Source organism: Emydura macquarii, unplaced genomic scaffold (genome assembly GCF_026122565.2).
Source record: "Emydura macquarii macquarii isolate MOO-44397 ecotype Brisbane River unplaced genomic scaffold, CSIRO-AGI_Emac_v2 contig_431, whole genome shotgun sequence".
In the NCBI taxonomy this organism is placed as follows: domain Eukaryota; kingdom Metazoa; phylum Chordata; order Testudines; family Chelidae; genus Emydura; species Emydura macquarii.
In genome coordinates, this window is record NW_027130568.1 from 4,531,333 (window position 1) to 4,545,644 (window position 14,312).

Genomic DNA, 14,312 nt, shown 5'->3' on the forward strand with positions numbered 1-14,312 from the left:
TCATATCCAGTTGGTCAGCGGCAGAGCTGGGAATAAAATTTAGGTCTCCTGAATTATATTTCAGTGATCTAATTGCCAAATCATGCTGCTTTCATTAACTCCAGGACTGTATATGCATATGGTGAAATCCTGGTTCCATGGAAATCAATAGGAGCTTTGCCTCGGACTTAAAAGAAGCAGAATGTCACTTACAGTCACTTACTACTGTACTGATTAGTGTTAGTAGAACTACACAAAAATTGACAAATGTTCTGTGATGTGACTGTGATAGACATCTTTTTAATGTCCTATTTTTAGTTAAGTGCTTAATGCAAATAGCAGAGTAAAGTTATAAGGCATCATCTGCAATGGTAAGGCAGTTCATTTCATTTAGACCAATGGATATAATGATCATGTTTATATACACCTTTAGGGAAACAAATAATTCATATGATTGTTTGTTCCCAGGGCTCAATTTTATAAATGAAAAAAGTTATTTCTACGTGAAATTTATTCTCACTCTCTTGGCAGTTTTAAAAGAATATCTGAAGAATTTTTTTAAGTGCTAAAGTCAGGGTGGGGAAATTCCCTAACACTGAGCATACAGAACCTCATTTCATTTTTAGATAGATACCTATGACAGCGACTGCAATTTTAACTGGGCTTTATAGTGTGATGAAATATGCAAAGGGGATATTACAATGGGGACTAATTTCCCAAGGGAAACTGGAATGAAATGGCAGCCTTGTTTCTTGAGGAATTTTAAATTAGACTGTCCAAGGCACTGAAAAATACAGAGCTGGGAACAATCCTGAAATGTCAGAGGAATGGAGCAAATGACCTATAGGTCTCTTCCACTTCTAACTTTTAAGATATTATGGGACATCACTGTCAAGAATGAGCTCTGACCAAATCTAGCCTAACTCGGAGGTGTCACAAAGGGTCATCAACCTTGTCCTTTTTCTCTTGAGATAGCCATGTTTGTTTTTGTTTTAGTTTTAGAGTAAGTTTTAAACTCTCTTGGCTATGAAGTGGAAACTATTGGGACATCTGAGCCTTCCTAAGGGGGTGATTCCACATAGCCAGTCAGGACTCCCCACTGACTGTCCATGCACCCTTCCCTTCTGCCAAAGCAGTCAGGGCCTAACCTGGTGTGAGACCAGGTGGCTCTCTCTCTGACTAACGACTGCTGGTCCTCCTTCTGCTGGACCCTGTCTACAGACTCAGGCAGATGTCACTGTATCTGTTCAAGTTTTCAAACTTCTTTTCGCAACCCAAAGCCCAGAAACCAATTTTTTTTCAAATGAAAACTTAGATTCTGACATCATCACACAGCTTGTGTGGCCAGTCTCTTAGGCACACCATGATTTTTGCCTGTGCTTTAATCTGGCACTATCCAGGGGTGTATATTTGAATACCACTGAGGGAGAGCCAAGCCTAAGGAGCCAAGTGAAGGCACCTCTGATCATGTTTTGAACATCTGCACAATGTATTGGAAGCTTAAGTAGCTGGACCTATTCATAGATTCCAAAGCCAGAGAGGTGTGATCATCTAGTAATGAGCCTTGGTAAATTGTTCCAATGGTTAATCACTCTCAAAAATTTAAACCTGAATTGCAATCTGAATTTGACTAACTTCAACTTCCTGCCATTGGATCATGTTATACTTGTCTCTATTAAACTGAAGAGCCCATTGTCAAATATTTGTTTCCCGTGTAAGTACTTGCAGACTGTAAGAAGTCACCCCTTAACCAAAAGCTCCACTATTTTCTTTCCAAGTCAGGTCCTGGACACTGTGCTATATAAAGTGAAGGGTCTCCCAAATTCATTAATTCCATGCCTCACCATCACAAACTGAAAACCCTCCTGGACTCACGTGGCGCTTGTTCTTGTTTTAGGGCACGTTAGCCATTTTAAGCAGTGCCAGCTGGACCCATGCTTGGAGACAATTGAAAAGTTACAAGGAAGAGACTTTTACTCTTGTGTGCCAAAATACTACACTTTAGTCCATCAGGATGTAAGTCAAGCTAGTCTCAGCTAGACCTCCGGTTTTGGTTTTGGTTTTTAATTTCTTAGAGATGTTGGGTCAGACTGTGTGGGATGCAAGAACTAAATACAGATATTAGCCACTGGCCCATTGGTCTATCTGTAAGTAGGCACTGCTAACTAATGTGGTAGGATCAGGTTTACATACCTGTATTTCACAACTTGATAAATGAAACACTAGGATAGATGGCATGTAAAAACCACTTCCTAAACTCTACAGATAGTATAGCAGAAAGTCAATAAACAAAATGTTCAGGTGTTTCCTGGTGTCATCACTCATATTTTCATATTCACATTTCACCAAAGGAAAGAGTAGAGACCACAAACTTTCCTTCACTGCTCTGAGGTTTCCATTACAATTCTCTTTAAACCTCCTGTGTTTCAATTAATTAAAACGTGGGATTTGCAAAGTCAAATGTATCAATCAGACATTATTTAAAACCACTTTTAAAATTCTAAAATGTACTATTTTTAGGAGACCTACTTGTTTGTTTTAACCTTCAGAAATAATCTCTGAGCGAAGTGATATGAACCATATTAAAAATTCTGTGGCTATAGGGAAGATTTTCAAAGGCTCAAATGAGCATTTGGTGCCTTTCTGCCCTGAGGCCTTGGGCAATCTTCCCTCTTATCCTTCAAGCAGGGAAGAGTTTTCTTTCCCTCCTGAACCTGTTAACTTTGCATTTCAATCTTTTTAAAAGTACAGCAAAGACCCCAAATCTAACAAGAGACATTTGAACAAGAGAGCAGCTAATCAGGGATGTCACTGAAGGAAACCATTGGTGAGGGGAGGTATGGAACTCCACCCTGGATTTATCAGTGACTGCCTGTCACATGTCTGAGGTATAGCTAATGAAGCCTGAGCTGCTGTAGGCAAACTACTAACACAATCCCCATAGCTGCTTCAGGAAAAAAATGCTCCCCTCAACTGGTAGAATGACTGATGGCTACATAACAGGTACAGTCACTTCCATCCCAGAGTTTCTTCTCTAGCTAAAACAGCTTTTGGGGCAGGGCTGAAAGAAACAGAATGAGCAGGTTTTAAAAGTGTTGCTTTAGTCAGGAAAGTAACTATGTAAAAACAGCATCTTCTCATTCCCCACATATGGTCACTATGCTGACAAAGAGAAATTTTTACTGTTGATGGAGCTAAGATAGCGAGGGTAGAATGACCTGGATTCCATCTCAATAAAACCCAATTAAACCCAATTGCAAAATCTTCATTTCTGGAGGAAAGGCAAGAGGCAGAGAGAACGCAGATTGGATTTTAGATCCCAGGCTGAGACTGGCAGTCAGAAAAATCTTCTCTCATATTTCACCTGGGATTAATACAGAAGAATATTCACCATGGGAGAATATGGAACCCCAAAATATAATTTCTATACAGCCAACTCTGACTACAAGTGCAGTTTAAACCAGGATTTATAATGATACTGAAATAAATGAAGGGTAGAGGACAAAGTGCAGGAAAGGAAAGATTGAATTAAAAAAGGATGTGTCCCATCAGCAACTGCTAGGCTTTCAACTGTTAGAGGTTAAATTCTCCTTTCAGTTCATCATTTCCTGAAAGGGAATTATAAAAAAAAAAATGGAGATATGAACAGAATCAAATTTTATCAGTGCCTGAAATAGGATACAGTCTTTAACTGATCAGCAGTTCAAATGTAGGCCAGGCTGAGTAGTGACCAAAACGTATGATCTTCTGAAGGCTGTTCAGTAGCCAGCACCAAATGAATTCATGGTTGTAATCCAGTCCCTAGCAGATAGATATCCACATCATAATTGGCCTCACTGCTGGTAGTCTTGGCAGAAAGGCCAAAGAAACAACTGCCTTGTTGCTCCCACCACCAGGGACAGTGAGAGAGAAAAGATCATCCAGTTTTCCTCTCCCATAGGGGAAAGGAGAGAAAGCAACAGCAAGAATAGTCAGCGACCACAGGGACAGGTGAAGCTACACATGCCCCTTCTTTCTCCTGTACAGACATTCATTAACATGGCCATGACTTCCTCCTCTCTCCAACTTTAAACAACAGCCGTTTGGGGAGAAGAGTTTTTGGTTTGCTCTTTACCCTTTCCTAACATCCTCCCTTTTGTAGTTTCTTCCCTCCTAAATGGCGAATTACTCTGTCATTCTGTTTCTGAAGAGCTTCTAGAGGAATGAATCCAAGTCGGGGCCAGAGGGACTGATGGTCAGGTAGTGTTGAACAAAAAGCGTGTACCAGAACAGTACAATAGAATCTACAGTGGTGGCAAGGGCTAATTTCATACATGTAATGAGGTTGCAATGCCATGAGATATTGTTTTCCAATGGAAATGGCTCACTGATTGTTGCAATGAGCAGTATTCTCTAAAACCCAGTCAATGCTAAAACCTTGTCATGGCAATTAAATAAATTTGTATCAGTGCTGTGATGTCTTCCCTCAAGAATTCAGCTTTTCTTAGCAATATGTTCCATTTACCCCTAACTTCAGCTCCTGGCAATGTAATTATTTTCTGAAACAGTATCAGCAATCTCCAAATGACTCCATTTCCACATAGTAGAGTAACTGAATCATCCGCCAAATTCTGCTACTAAAAGGAAAACCAAGATCTTTCCTAAGTTTGCATACATTTGCATTTTATGTTTACCAGCAATTTATAAAACAGCAAAGGTATCACTTACCCGATTTGATAACCTGTATCACCTTTTCCCAAATTCCATCCAGGAAAGTTATAGAGCAGACATAAAGGCCCAGGTCTGTTTCAAAGGTCTTGATGAAGTTTAGGGTCTTGTCTTTTGAGAAAGCATTTACAAAGTGAACTCTGTCTTTATATTTGTTTTCAATATGCACACCGTACAATGGGTGGAAGACAGCAATTGTTTCTTTGCCAGTTGCATTTCTCTTAACCCAGGACATCTGGGTTATATTGGCTGTCTTTGGATGTATGCATTCCAGATTCATATTACTGGTGAGTTTTACAGTTGCATCCACAAATCTTTCTTCCGCTGTGGCTGAAACACATACATATACAGAGCCTTAGCGTTGATTATATTAAACTTTGAAACTACAACTAGCTAACTAACATTCTAAGATAAAGCAAAATAATTTAGACTGAAAAGTCTGGCTGCACAAGAACAAGCCCAGCAAAATCTTTATGGGTGTGATTATTTATAACTTGATTTTTAAGGCATCCAGAAAAACTATTTAAGCCACACAGAAATGATGGTGAATTCTGATTATATATATCTGTCATGAAAGAAAAAAGAGAGCATATTTTGTTAAAGAAAAAGAAAGCAATCTTACTTTCAAATAACTGGAGTACAACAATGAGGCAAGCAAGATAGTCCATCTCTGAGAACCGCTAGAGTAGATTAGTATGTGATACAGCTTTATTCAGACTTCTGATATAATATGCTATTTCCTAATCAACTGATGCTATCCCTGAAGTCTTTACTTTTGAAATGTCTCTTTCACATGTCTCAATGTGCTTTTACTTTCACATATAAAAATAGCCCCATCTATAGGCAAACAGGTTCACAGGATAGTTCAGCTGTTCACATCAGATGCACTAAATGTCTGTCAAAATTTATTGGAACAGAAGCTTCCCAACCCCAACAGAACTTTAAAAATATAGATGATTATGATGCTGACTGGGTGATGTAGGGATTCTTAGTTTTCATCTGTGCAGGCTAATAAAATTCCTATTGTATAGAAAGAAAGAAAACTGAATGTCCATGGTTGCATTGTTTCATTCTACAGTTGTTTAAACTGGAAAGCAATGCCACAGACTACCTTCTAGAGTAAGTGCACCAGTCACAGAATGGGTCAATAGATGGGGGAAGCCACTGTGATTCAAGACCTGTTTTCTACTCAATAATCTTTGGAAAAGCAGAGAAAGGGCAATACCTGTTTATTTGAAATGCCCATTCTGTATCTCATTTAAAGATTGGGACTTGACTTTAATACTACAGGCTAGCAAGTGGCCTCATCACATTCAGATTCCACAGTGAGGGTGTGATGTAAGAACCTAAATAGAATTGGGAAGCTGGGTTGCGATTTGTTCTATTGGCATTAAAAATTATCCTTCTTATGCCAAAGTCTAATTTATTTCCAACTTGCCAAAAAGGACACAATCTTGACCATAACAGCAAACTAGAGTGGCAAATGGGAGTTAGAGAGCATGGCTGTGGATCTTGTGTTTGGAGGTAGACGAACTTGGTGAGTAGTTCTTTGCAGTAAGCAGTGGTAAGCAGTGAGGTAAACAGTCAAAGTCAGTTGTCAGGTGGACTCATGACCAAGTGAACAGGAATAGCAAACAGGAGCTTTTGTTCTAGGAATGGTTCTACACTTAATGCTGTGATGTCCAGCAATAGAACAGTGGTTGTGATGAACAACAGATCTGCAATGTTTTCTTTCCTTCTAGAAGCCACAAGGGATTTCCTCTGTATGAAATGCAACCTGGTGGCTGTGCTAGAAGAAAAGATTTATGTCTGGAAGGACAAGTACAGACACCATGGAGCACCAGAGAGGTTAAGGCATTCTTGGACAACCAGACTCCGGGAGCTTCACCACCCCAGATTACAAAAAACTAAAAAAAAAGGAACTGGCCACCAAGCAACTAGAGTGTGAAAACGAGAGAGGAGGTTTGGAGGCAAGAGGGCCAGATGGCTTTCTACATGTCTGGAGATAGATGAAGGATGGGCAGGCTGTGACCAACAGAGAGAAGATCCCTAGGAGTAATTCCATACAGCTATAAGTACCCAACTGTTATGTCCTCAGTGTGGAAACTGCAGAAGATATCTCTGAAGATGCAGCTGGTCAAATAGAATGGAGACCTGTATGGGACATGCTGTGGATGGCTGTATAGCCCAAATTGCAGGATAATCAAAGGTGCCCATGAAGAGATCCAGTCATCCAAGGAAGACAAACTATCCTTGCTGGGGACTTGATACTCAGAAGAATGGAAAGAACATTCTGCAAGGGACTGGCAGACAATGGGATGGTGTGTTGTCTTCCTGGAGCTAAGGCATGAGATTTGACTGCAAGACTGGATAGGCTTCTGAAGTTGGTGGGCAAGAATCCACTGATGATGGTGTATATAGGCACTAATGACATTGCTTCACAGATTATAGACAACTTCAGGGAATTCAAAAGGGTGCTGAAGAAGAAGAATGTCCAGATGATCTTTCTGGAGATCTTTCCTATCTTGAGAGTGAAGGAAGACAGAAAGCAAAAGATTCTGGAATTAAACACTGGCTAGGTAAGTAGTGTAAGATATAAGGCTTTAGTTTTATGGAACATTGGTCCACCTTCCATGGGGAGAAGGGGCGGCACAGTTTGGACGACCTCCATGTCAATAAAGGGGAACAATCTTCTAGGGAACAGGCTGGCTAGACTAATCTGGAGGCATTAAACAAGAACAAAAGAGGAGGGTGAAAAGGGAGAATAAATGAGAAACCACATAAAACAAAATCAATAAGAACAAAATTAATCAAAACACCAACAAACACGAAGAGAAGAAATTCTTTAATTGCCTATGCACTATGCTAGTAGTCAGGTTTAAAACAAACGAAGTATTTCTTCACACACAAGTCAGTCAACCTCTGGAACTCATTGCCAGGGGATGCTGTGAATGTCAAAACTATAACAGGGTTCAAAAAAGAATTAGATTGGTCCATCAATGGCTATTATCCAAGATGGTCAGGGATGCAACCTCATGCCCTGAGTGTCCCTTGCCTCTGACTTTTAGAAGTTGGGAGTGGATGACAGGGGATGGAACACTTGACAATTACCTTTTCTGTGCATTCCTTCTCAAGCACCTACCATTGGCCACTATCAGCAGACAAGATTAACCCTTATACTGGGCTAGATGGACCATTGGTCTGAACCAGTGTGACTGTTATGTTCTTAAATTGACTTTTCGGCCCTCCCTTCTGAAGGTTCTTAAGGTTTCTCTTGAGTGACCTTGTTTCCTCACACTGGTTGGTTCCACTTGACTGCTTCACGTGAAAGTTCTGCGTGTTGGCACCCAGAATATATGCCCCAAAGATCTACACTAGATTAGAAGGAAGGGTTGGATATGAGCAGCTAGTTGGTGGTTTCTCAGATCTCTTCGCTGATCTGAGGCACTGCCAGAAGCGGAAGAGGGTGAGACATTGACCCTTTTTTTTTTTTTTTTTTTTTTTTTTTTGTGGTCCAGTCAATGCTCAGAGACAACATGATTCAAGATGAAGCAGATGAAGTTGGATATCAACATAAATATGAGTGACAACTGGATAAACCAAGAGACATGGTGTCTTATTGAAGAAAGAAAAGCACCAAAAGGAAAACTCCTGAATGCTAAGACCAATGAAATATCACAAAAAGCAAAGGAGGAGTACAAGAAAGCAGACAAAGCAGTGAAAAGCTATGATGGGAAATCATTGTCATTTACTAAGGGACTAACACCCTGTGTGGAAACTTCAAAACAGAAAATGAGCCAATAAAAAGTAAAGATAGGAAAATGAAGAACAACAGATGGGCAGTCTAAGATGATTTCAACACTCAGCCCTACCTCGGCACCAGAGTTAAATGAAACACGCAAGCCTGGTCAACTTGATATCAACATTGGTTCAATAGAGATATTAAACATACAGTGTGCAGTCAAGAAGCTAAAAAGCAACAAAGTATCAGAAGATGATCAAATCACAGCAAAAATGCTAAAAGTACTTGACAACACTACCACCCTATTAAACCAGCAGAGGTTAGTGAATTCTGGGAAAAAAGAGACCCCTCCTGACCAGTGGAAACATGGAAAAATTGTCAGAAAACCCAAAAGGGTGATCTTACTGACTGTAACAACTGCAAAGAAGTCCCACTAATACTTTTTGTAGGGAGAGTCTTCTGTAGTGTGTACTACACAAGATGAAAGAAGCAGTGCATGCTAAGCTTAGAGAAGAACAAGTTGGATTCAGGCCCAAGAGAGCCTGTGTAGATCAGATATTTTCACTAAGGACAATCACAGAATAATGTCTAGGATGTCAGGCCCCCTTATCAATTTAATTGATTTTCAAAATGTGTTTGACAGCCTGCATAGGCATATATTGTGGAATGTGTTTTAGTCTTATGGAATTCTAGCTAGTCACAAACATCATCAAAGTTATGCTCAGAGCGGCGGAGTATGCTATAAGAGTTAACAAAAACAGAGTGATTCAACATGGACACTTGTGAAAAACAGGGCTACACTCTATCTCTGCTGTTTGGCATTGCCGAAGATTGGATAATGAAGTATTAGCAACACAAATACTGGTATAGCATGGGTAGATGGCAAATGCCTAGAAGATGTAGACTTTCTGTTATAGTGGTATTGAACAACACCTCAAAAGCCGACAAAGACAGACCCTCATGGAAAAAGTGTCACTATTGTAAAAAGAATACTTTTCTATTGTAATATTCCATTAACAGTTGGTCTATATTAATAATGTCACTGACACAAGGGAAGGTGAGGATGGAGCTCATTTGCTTTTATCAAAGGGGAGAATGATGGCAAAAAGCTCAAGAACCATATCCTTTACTTAGAGGGATTTTGCTCACTCACAAATATTGCATTTTCGTAACACGAACTATTGAAAACTAAAATGAGCAGATTAATTTAACTAGTCTCAAAAATCAATTGTAAACAGGTGGTTTCACATCAACCATTAAGAGAATTTTACAGACAATAGTGAGGCTAGGACTAATAGGTTGCAATAGAAATTATTTACCTTCAATTTATACACTCGTTCCATGAAAAAGGAACTTCCATCCTTTGCTCTAGGCACTTTACAGCGCATTTTAGAAATACAATTAAACAGATAGCTTCAGGAGCCTCACTTCACCTAATATTTAGTATATATTACAACCCAGCTGCTAAAAACTTATTTCAATCTTTATGCTCTCCTAGAGAAATCCTTCCAGTTTCTCACCCCTCAGGAAAACAAAGATGTGCTCTAAAACTTGGAGACTTTAATAGAAAATGTTGTCAATTTCTGTAGAATGGATAAACTGGCTTACAAATTCTATAGAAAGGATATTTTTAAATAATATCACTAGGAGTTTTCTATTTACATGTGTTAAAAATTATTCTGTTTTGAAACATATTGCATAACACTTACAAAATGTTGATTTGCAAGGTATATATTGCAGTTGCTGGGTTATACAGAGTCTTATTATAGTATAGACACTAAAAAATAAAATTAAAGTGAAATAATGAGGACCTGAATCAGGAAACTATATCTTACCTTAGTGTATGCTGTTTTTCCGCTCATTAGAAGGATATAGATTCTTCATATATAAATTTTATCTTTATCACAGGGGGGGGAAACAGTTTCCACACCTTTGGAAGACTGGACTTTTGTAAGTGTTAGATATTTGTTCTCTGGGAACAGAAGACCTCAAATGTCAGATAACATATAAAAGGATAGATTTGTCCTAAAGGAAAATAGCAGATATTTTCTGCATTAAGTAAATGCACATAGATCAAACTCAGTGATGAGAATTACACAAAAATCAAAGCAAGATATCCCCCATAACCTGAAGGTTGATATGGTTTCTGGCAGATAGTTCATGCTCCAAATTTTACTCATAAAATAAAAATAGTTTTGGCAAAATCAAATAGGAATATGTTTAAATGAAGCAAGGACTCTCTCTCTTTTTTTCATCTCCATGATTCTAGTGCCTATCTCTGTCTCCCTGTATCCCCAAGACATCCACCCAGCCCTCACTCATTAGAGCTTTTTTGCAAACTAGGTAGTTAAAGCCACTACCATTGATAGCTGGTTGTCAAGTACAGGTGGGCAGCCTCCTTCTCCCCAGTCTCTAATGTCTGACTTCCCTTCTGCCTTCCCATGCTGGGACCCTGCCTCTGCAGAGAAACACCTGGAAATAAGCTGACATGGGGGTCAAGAAGAGCAACTGGGAGTTGGAGAGTCAGCCATAAGTTATCTGAAAGAGGTGCACTTCTCAGTCAGGGGGAAAAGATGACTAGAGAAAATATTCAACCTCTGCAGATTATAGTGAAGCAATTCTGATAATAGGTAGAATCTTCATATTTTCTTGACACCTCTCAGTCTTATTTTTCCTGGACAAGGCATTAGACTTGCACTAGTCTTGTTGGTTGCTGATCTCTCCATGCAAAAGGCTGATGGATCCATGCTGATTCTTCTAGCTGCCTTTGATATCACTTATCTCAAGGTATTGCTGACAGGTCTTCAGACCTTTGCAGAGATTGACCACATGTGCTTGGTTGGTTTCACTCTTTTCTAAGACAATCCAAAGAGTAGCTTTGGGTTGCTCAGGTAACGCAAGGGCTGTCCAGTGTGCAATGCTTCAGAGTTCTATTCTGTCCCTCATTCTCTTCATAATATTATAGATTCACACATTTTAAACCCAGAAAGGATCATCATCATCTAGAGTGTGTCTGCCTTCCTGCATTGCACAGGCCACAGAATTTCACCCAAGTAACTCCTGCATCAAGCTAAATAATTTCTGAGTGAACTGGAGATACGAATTAGTAAAATGTGTACACACAAACTCTCATCCTTAGCAGGGGGCATGTGACAAGGGTGTGGAAAAAATATGTCTGAAATATGTAGAACCACTCTTTCAACACTTGCTGATAAAATGACACTTCATTTGTGGCCAGATTCCAATACCTTACTCCATGAAATAGTCCCACTGACTATGGTGCAAGCATTCACAGGAAAAGTGCTACCCAAAATTCAATATAGATATCAGAATCTAGCCCTATGTGAACTACATTAATGCTATGAATTAAGCTTAAGTAAACAAACCTGGATACTGGTCATTCTCAGTACTGGGCCATCATCTCTGGAATTTGCTTCTCATGTTTATTCAGAGTCTAAGTTTGTAAACATTGAAGTGTTCATTTTAAAAAACCCCATTAATTTAGGTCCTCAATCCTGCATTGATTTATGTACTTGCTTACTTTAGAGTCAGTGGGAGTATTCACATGCTTTAAGTTAAGTATGCACATAAATCTCAAGCTTTTTTTTTTCTTTAGGAGCATGAAGGAGGAGAAAGGATTTGGAAATGGAGTTTTTTGTTGTATTATCTAACATCAGTTGCCCAACCTGTGGTGGTGTTTTAATAATAAGTGTTCTCAGAGGTTTTCAACGGGCACATTATGCATGGAAAAATAAAGCAGTGGGTTTTTTTGAACTGCACAATAAACAAACCTGTCCTGTACTTTCATTCTAATATAACAGGCTAAAAAGAAATACGTTTCTGTTAATAAGCTGCATCGGTTACTCAGCATTTTCTAGAGTTTTCTCTTTGCTGGTGCAAAAAAATTATGAAATTTTCCCCAAAGTAGCCAGAGTTATGGATATATTATTTTAAAGCTTTTACCCCACGACCATACCTCCAACATTAAATGTACTTGGTAATTTGTTTTTTTTAAGAGGAGGAAGTAGGGTCTTGCAGTGAATGCACACATTGGAAAGTCATATGACCTGGGTTATATTTTTGGCTCTGACTCACTTCCTGTGTGATCTTGGGCAAGTCACTTTATCTCCATGTGCATCTGTTTCCCAGCCTGCAAAATACAGAACACCTAATGCACAGAGTTATTTTGAAGCATGTCACATAAATGTCTGTAATAAGCCCCTGTTTTGGCATTTGCTATGTAAGTGCGAAGAATTGTACGGCTGTTTATAGACAGTCAGATCCACATGTTAAGATCTTTAGCTTTCGGGCTTATTTGTACATAGGACTCAACAAAAACAGAATTGGCCCTAGAATATTGATCTGAGATGGGTGAAACCTTGTTCTGTGTTGAGATAAAACTTCATTGAAACTACTGTGTGAACACAAACTTATAAAGTTTGTGGATGATGCCAAGCTGGGAGAGATTGCAAGTGCTTTGGAGTTTAGGATTAAAACTTCAAAATGATGTGGACAAACTGGAGAAACAGACTGAAGTAAATAGGATGAAATTCAATAAGGAAGGAGAAATGCAAAGTACTGCACTTAGAAAGGAACAATCCAATTGCACACATACCAAATGGGAAATGACTGCCCAGGAAAGACTGCTGCAGAAAGGGATCTAGGTGTTATAATCGATCACAAACTAAATCAGAGTCAACAGCATAACACTTGCCAAAAAAACATTATTCTGGGATGTATTAGCAGGAGTACTGTAAGCAAGACAGGAGAAGTAATTCTTTTGCTCTACTCCATGCTGATAAGGCCTCACAGCTGGAGTATTGTGTCTAGTTCTGGGTGCCACATTTCAGGAAAGATGTGGACAAACTGGAGAAAGTCCAGAGGAGAGCAACAAAAATGATTAAAGATCTAGAAAACATGACGTATGAAGAAAGATAGAAATAATTGGATTTGTTTAGCCTCGAGAAGAGAAGACTGAGGGGGGGCCTGATAACAGTTTTCAAGTACATAAAAAGTTGTTACAAGGAGGCGGGAGAAAATTGTTCTTGTTAACGTCTGCAGATAGGACAAGAAGCAAGGGAGGTTAAAGTTGGATGTTAAGAAATATTCCTAACTGTCAGAGTAATTAAGCACTGGAACATATTGCCTAGGGAGTTTGTGGAATCTCTATCCCTGGAGTTTTTAAGAAAAGGTCAGATAGACATGTCAGGAATGGTAGTTATTACATAGTCCTGCCTTGAGTGCAGGGGACTGGCTTAGATAACCTACTGAGGTCCCATCCAGTTCTACACTTCTGTGATTGCATGCCATTCATTTAAGATAACTGTCTCTAAAACCTAAGGGGGTCACACCTAAAACAAGGCTTAAGACAGCCAGACCAGAAACTAGCACCAAGTGGGCAGGGGAGTTCCACTGGGTATTGCGATCAGGGAAGTGGGGCAGGGAAGGTGAAAGAACACACAGAAACCAAGAACAGATAAGGACTGAAGCAAAAAAAACCAAGAAACCCATGCTGTAGTCTGTGAGCACAGTGTGACCTTGTAAAAAGGGAGATAGAGTGCTTCTGGGCCAGCTGGCTAAAGAAGCTTGGGGACTGTATGCAAAAAAACCTCTGATTTTTTTTTTGTTCTTGGTTTCTCCTGCATTTGGAGAGGCAGGACTTTGTACATTCCTTGTAAATAAATAAAATTGTATCAAAGAAAATATCAGACTCTGTCAATTTCTACTTCCAGCTGGAACATCTCTAAGGTCCTGAAATATGACTAACCACGGTGTGAAAAGGGACAGTAATATTCACTACAAATAAATGTTTTAATTGTGTTGTCTTAAATAAAAAAGCGAGGGAAAAAAAATCATTTTTCATTTTCCCTGGGTTTACCTGAAC

General features: G+C 39.2%; 1 protein-coding gene across 2 annotated transcripts in view; it reads right to left on the reverse strand.

Moving 5' to 3' along the window:
• Positions 1–14,312, reverse strand: part of CD226 (CD226 molecule) — a 55,021-nt gene that overhangs the window by 23,509 nt on the left and 17,200 nt on the right. Inside the window, exons 2-3 of one of the 2 annotated variants that reach the window (XM_067537489.1) lie at positions 10,264–10,453; positions 4,687–5,016 (exon numbers count right to left, since the gene is read on the reverse strand). In XM_067537489.1, coding sequence (XP_067393590.1) covers positions 4,687–4,966 — 280 coding nt within the window. In that variant the 5' untranslated portion in view covers positions 4,967–5,016; positions 10,264–10,453. The remainder of the gene's footprint in view (positions 1–4,686; positions 5,017–10,263; positions 10,454–14,312) is intronic. The other variant, XM_067537490.1, reaches the window with a different exon arrangement.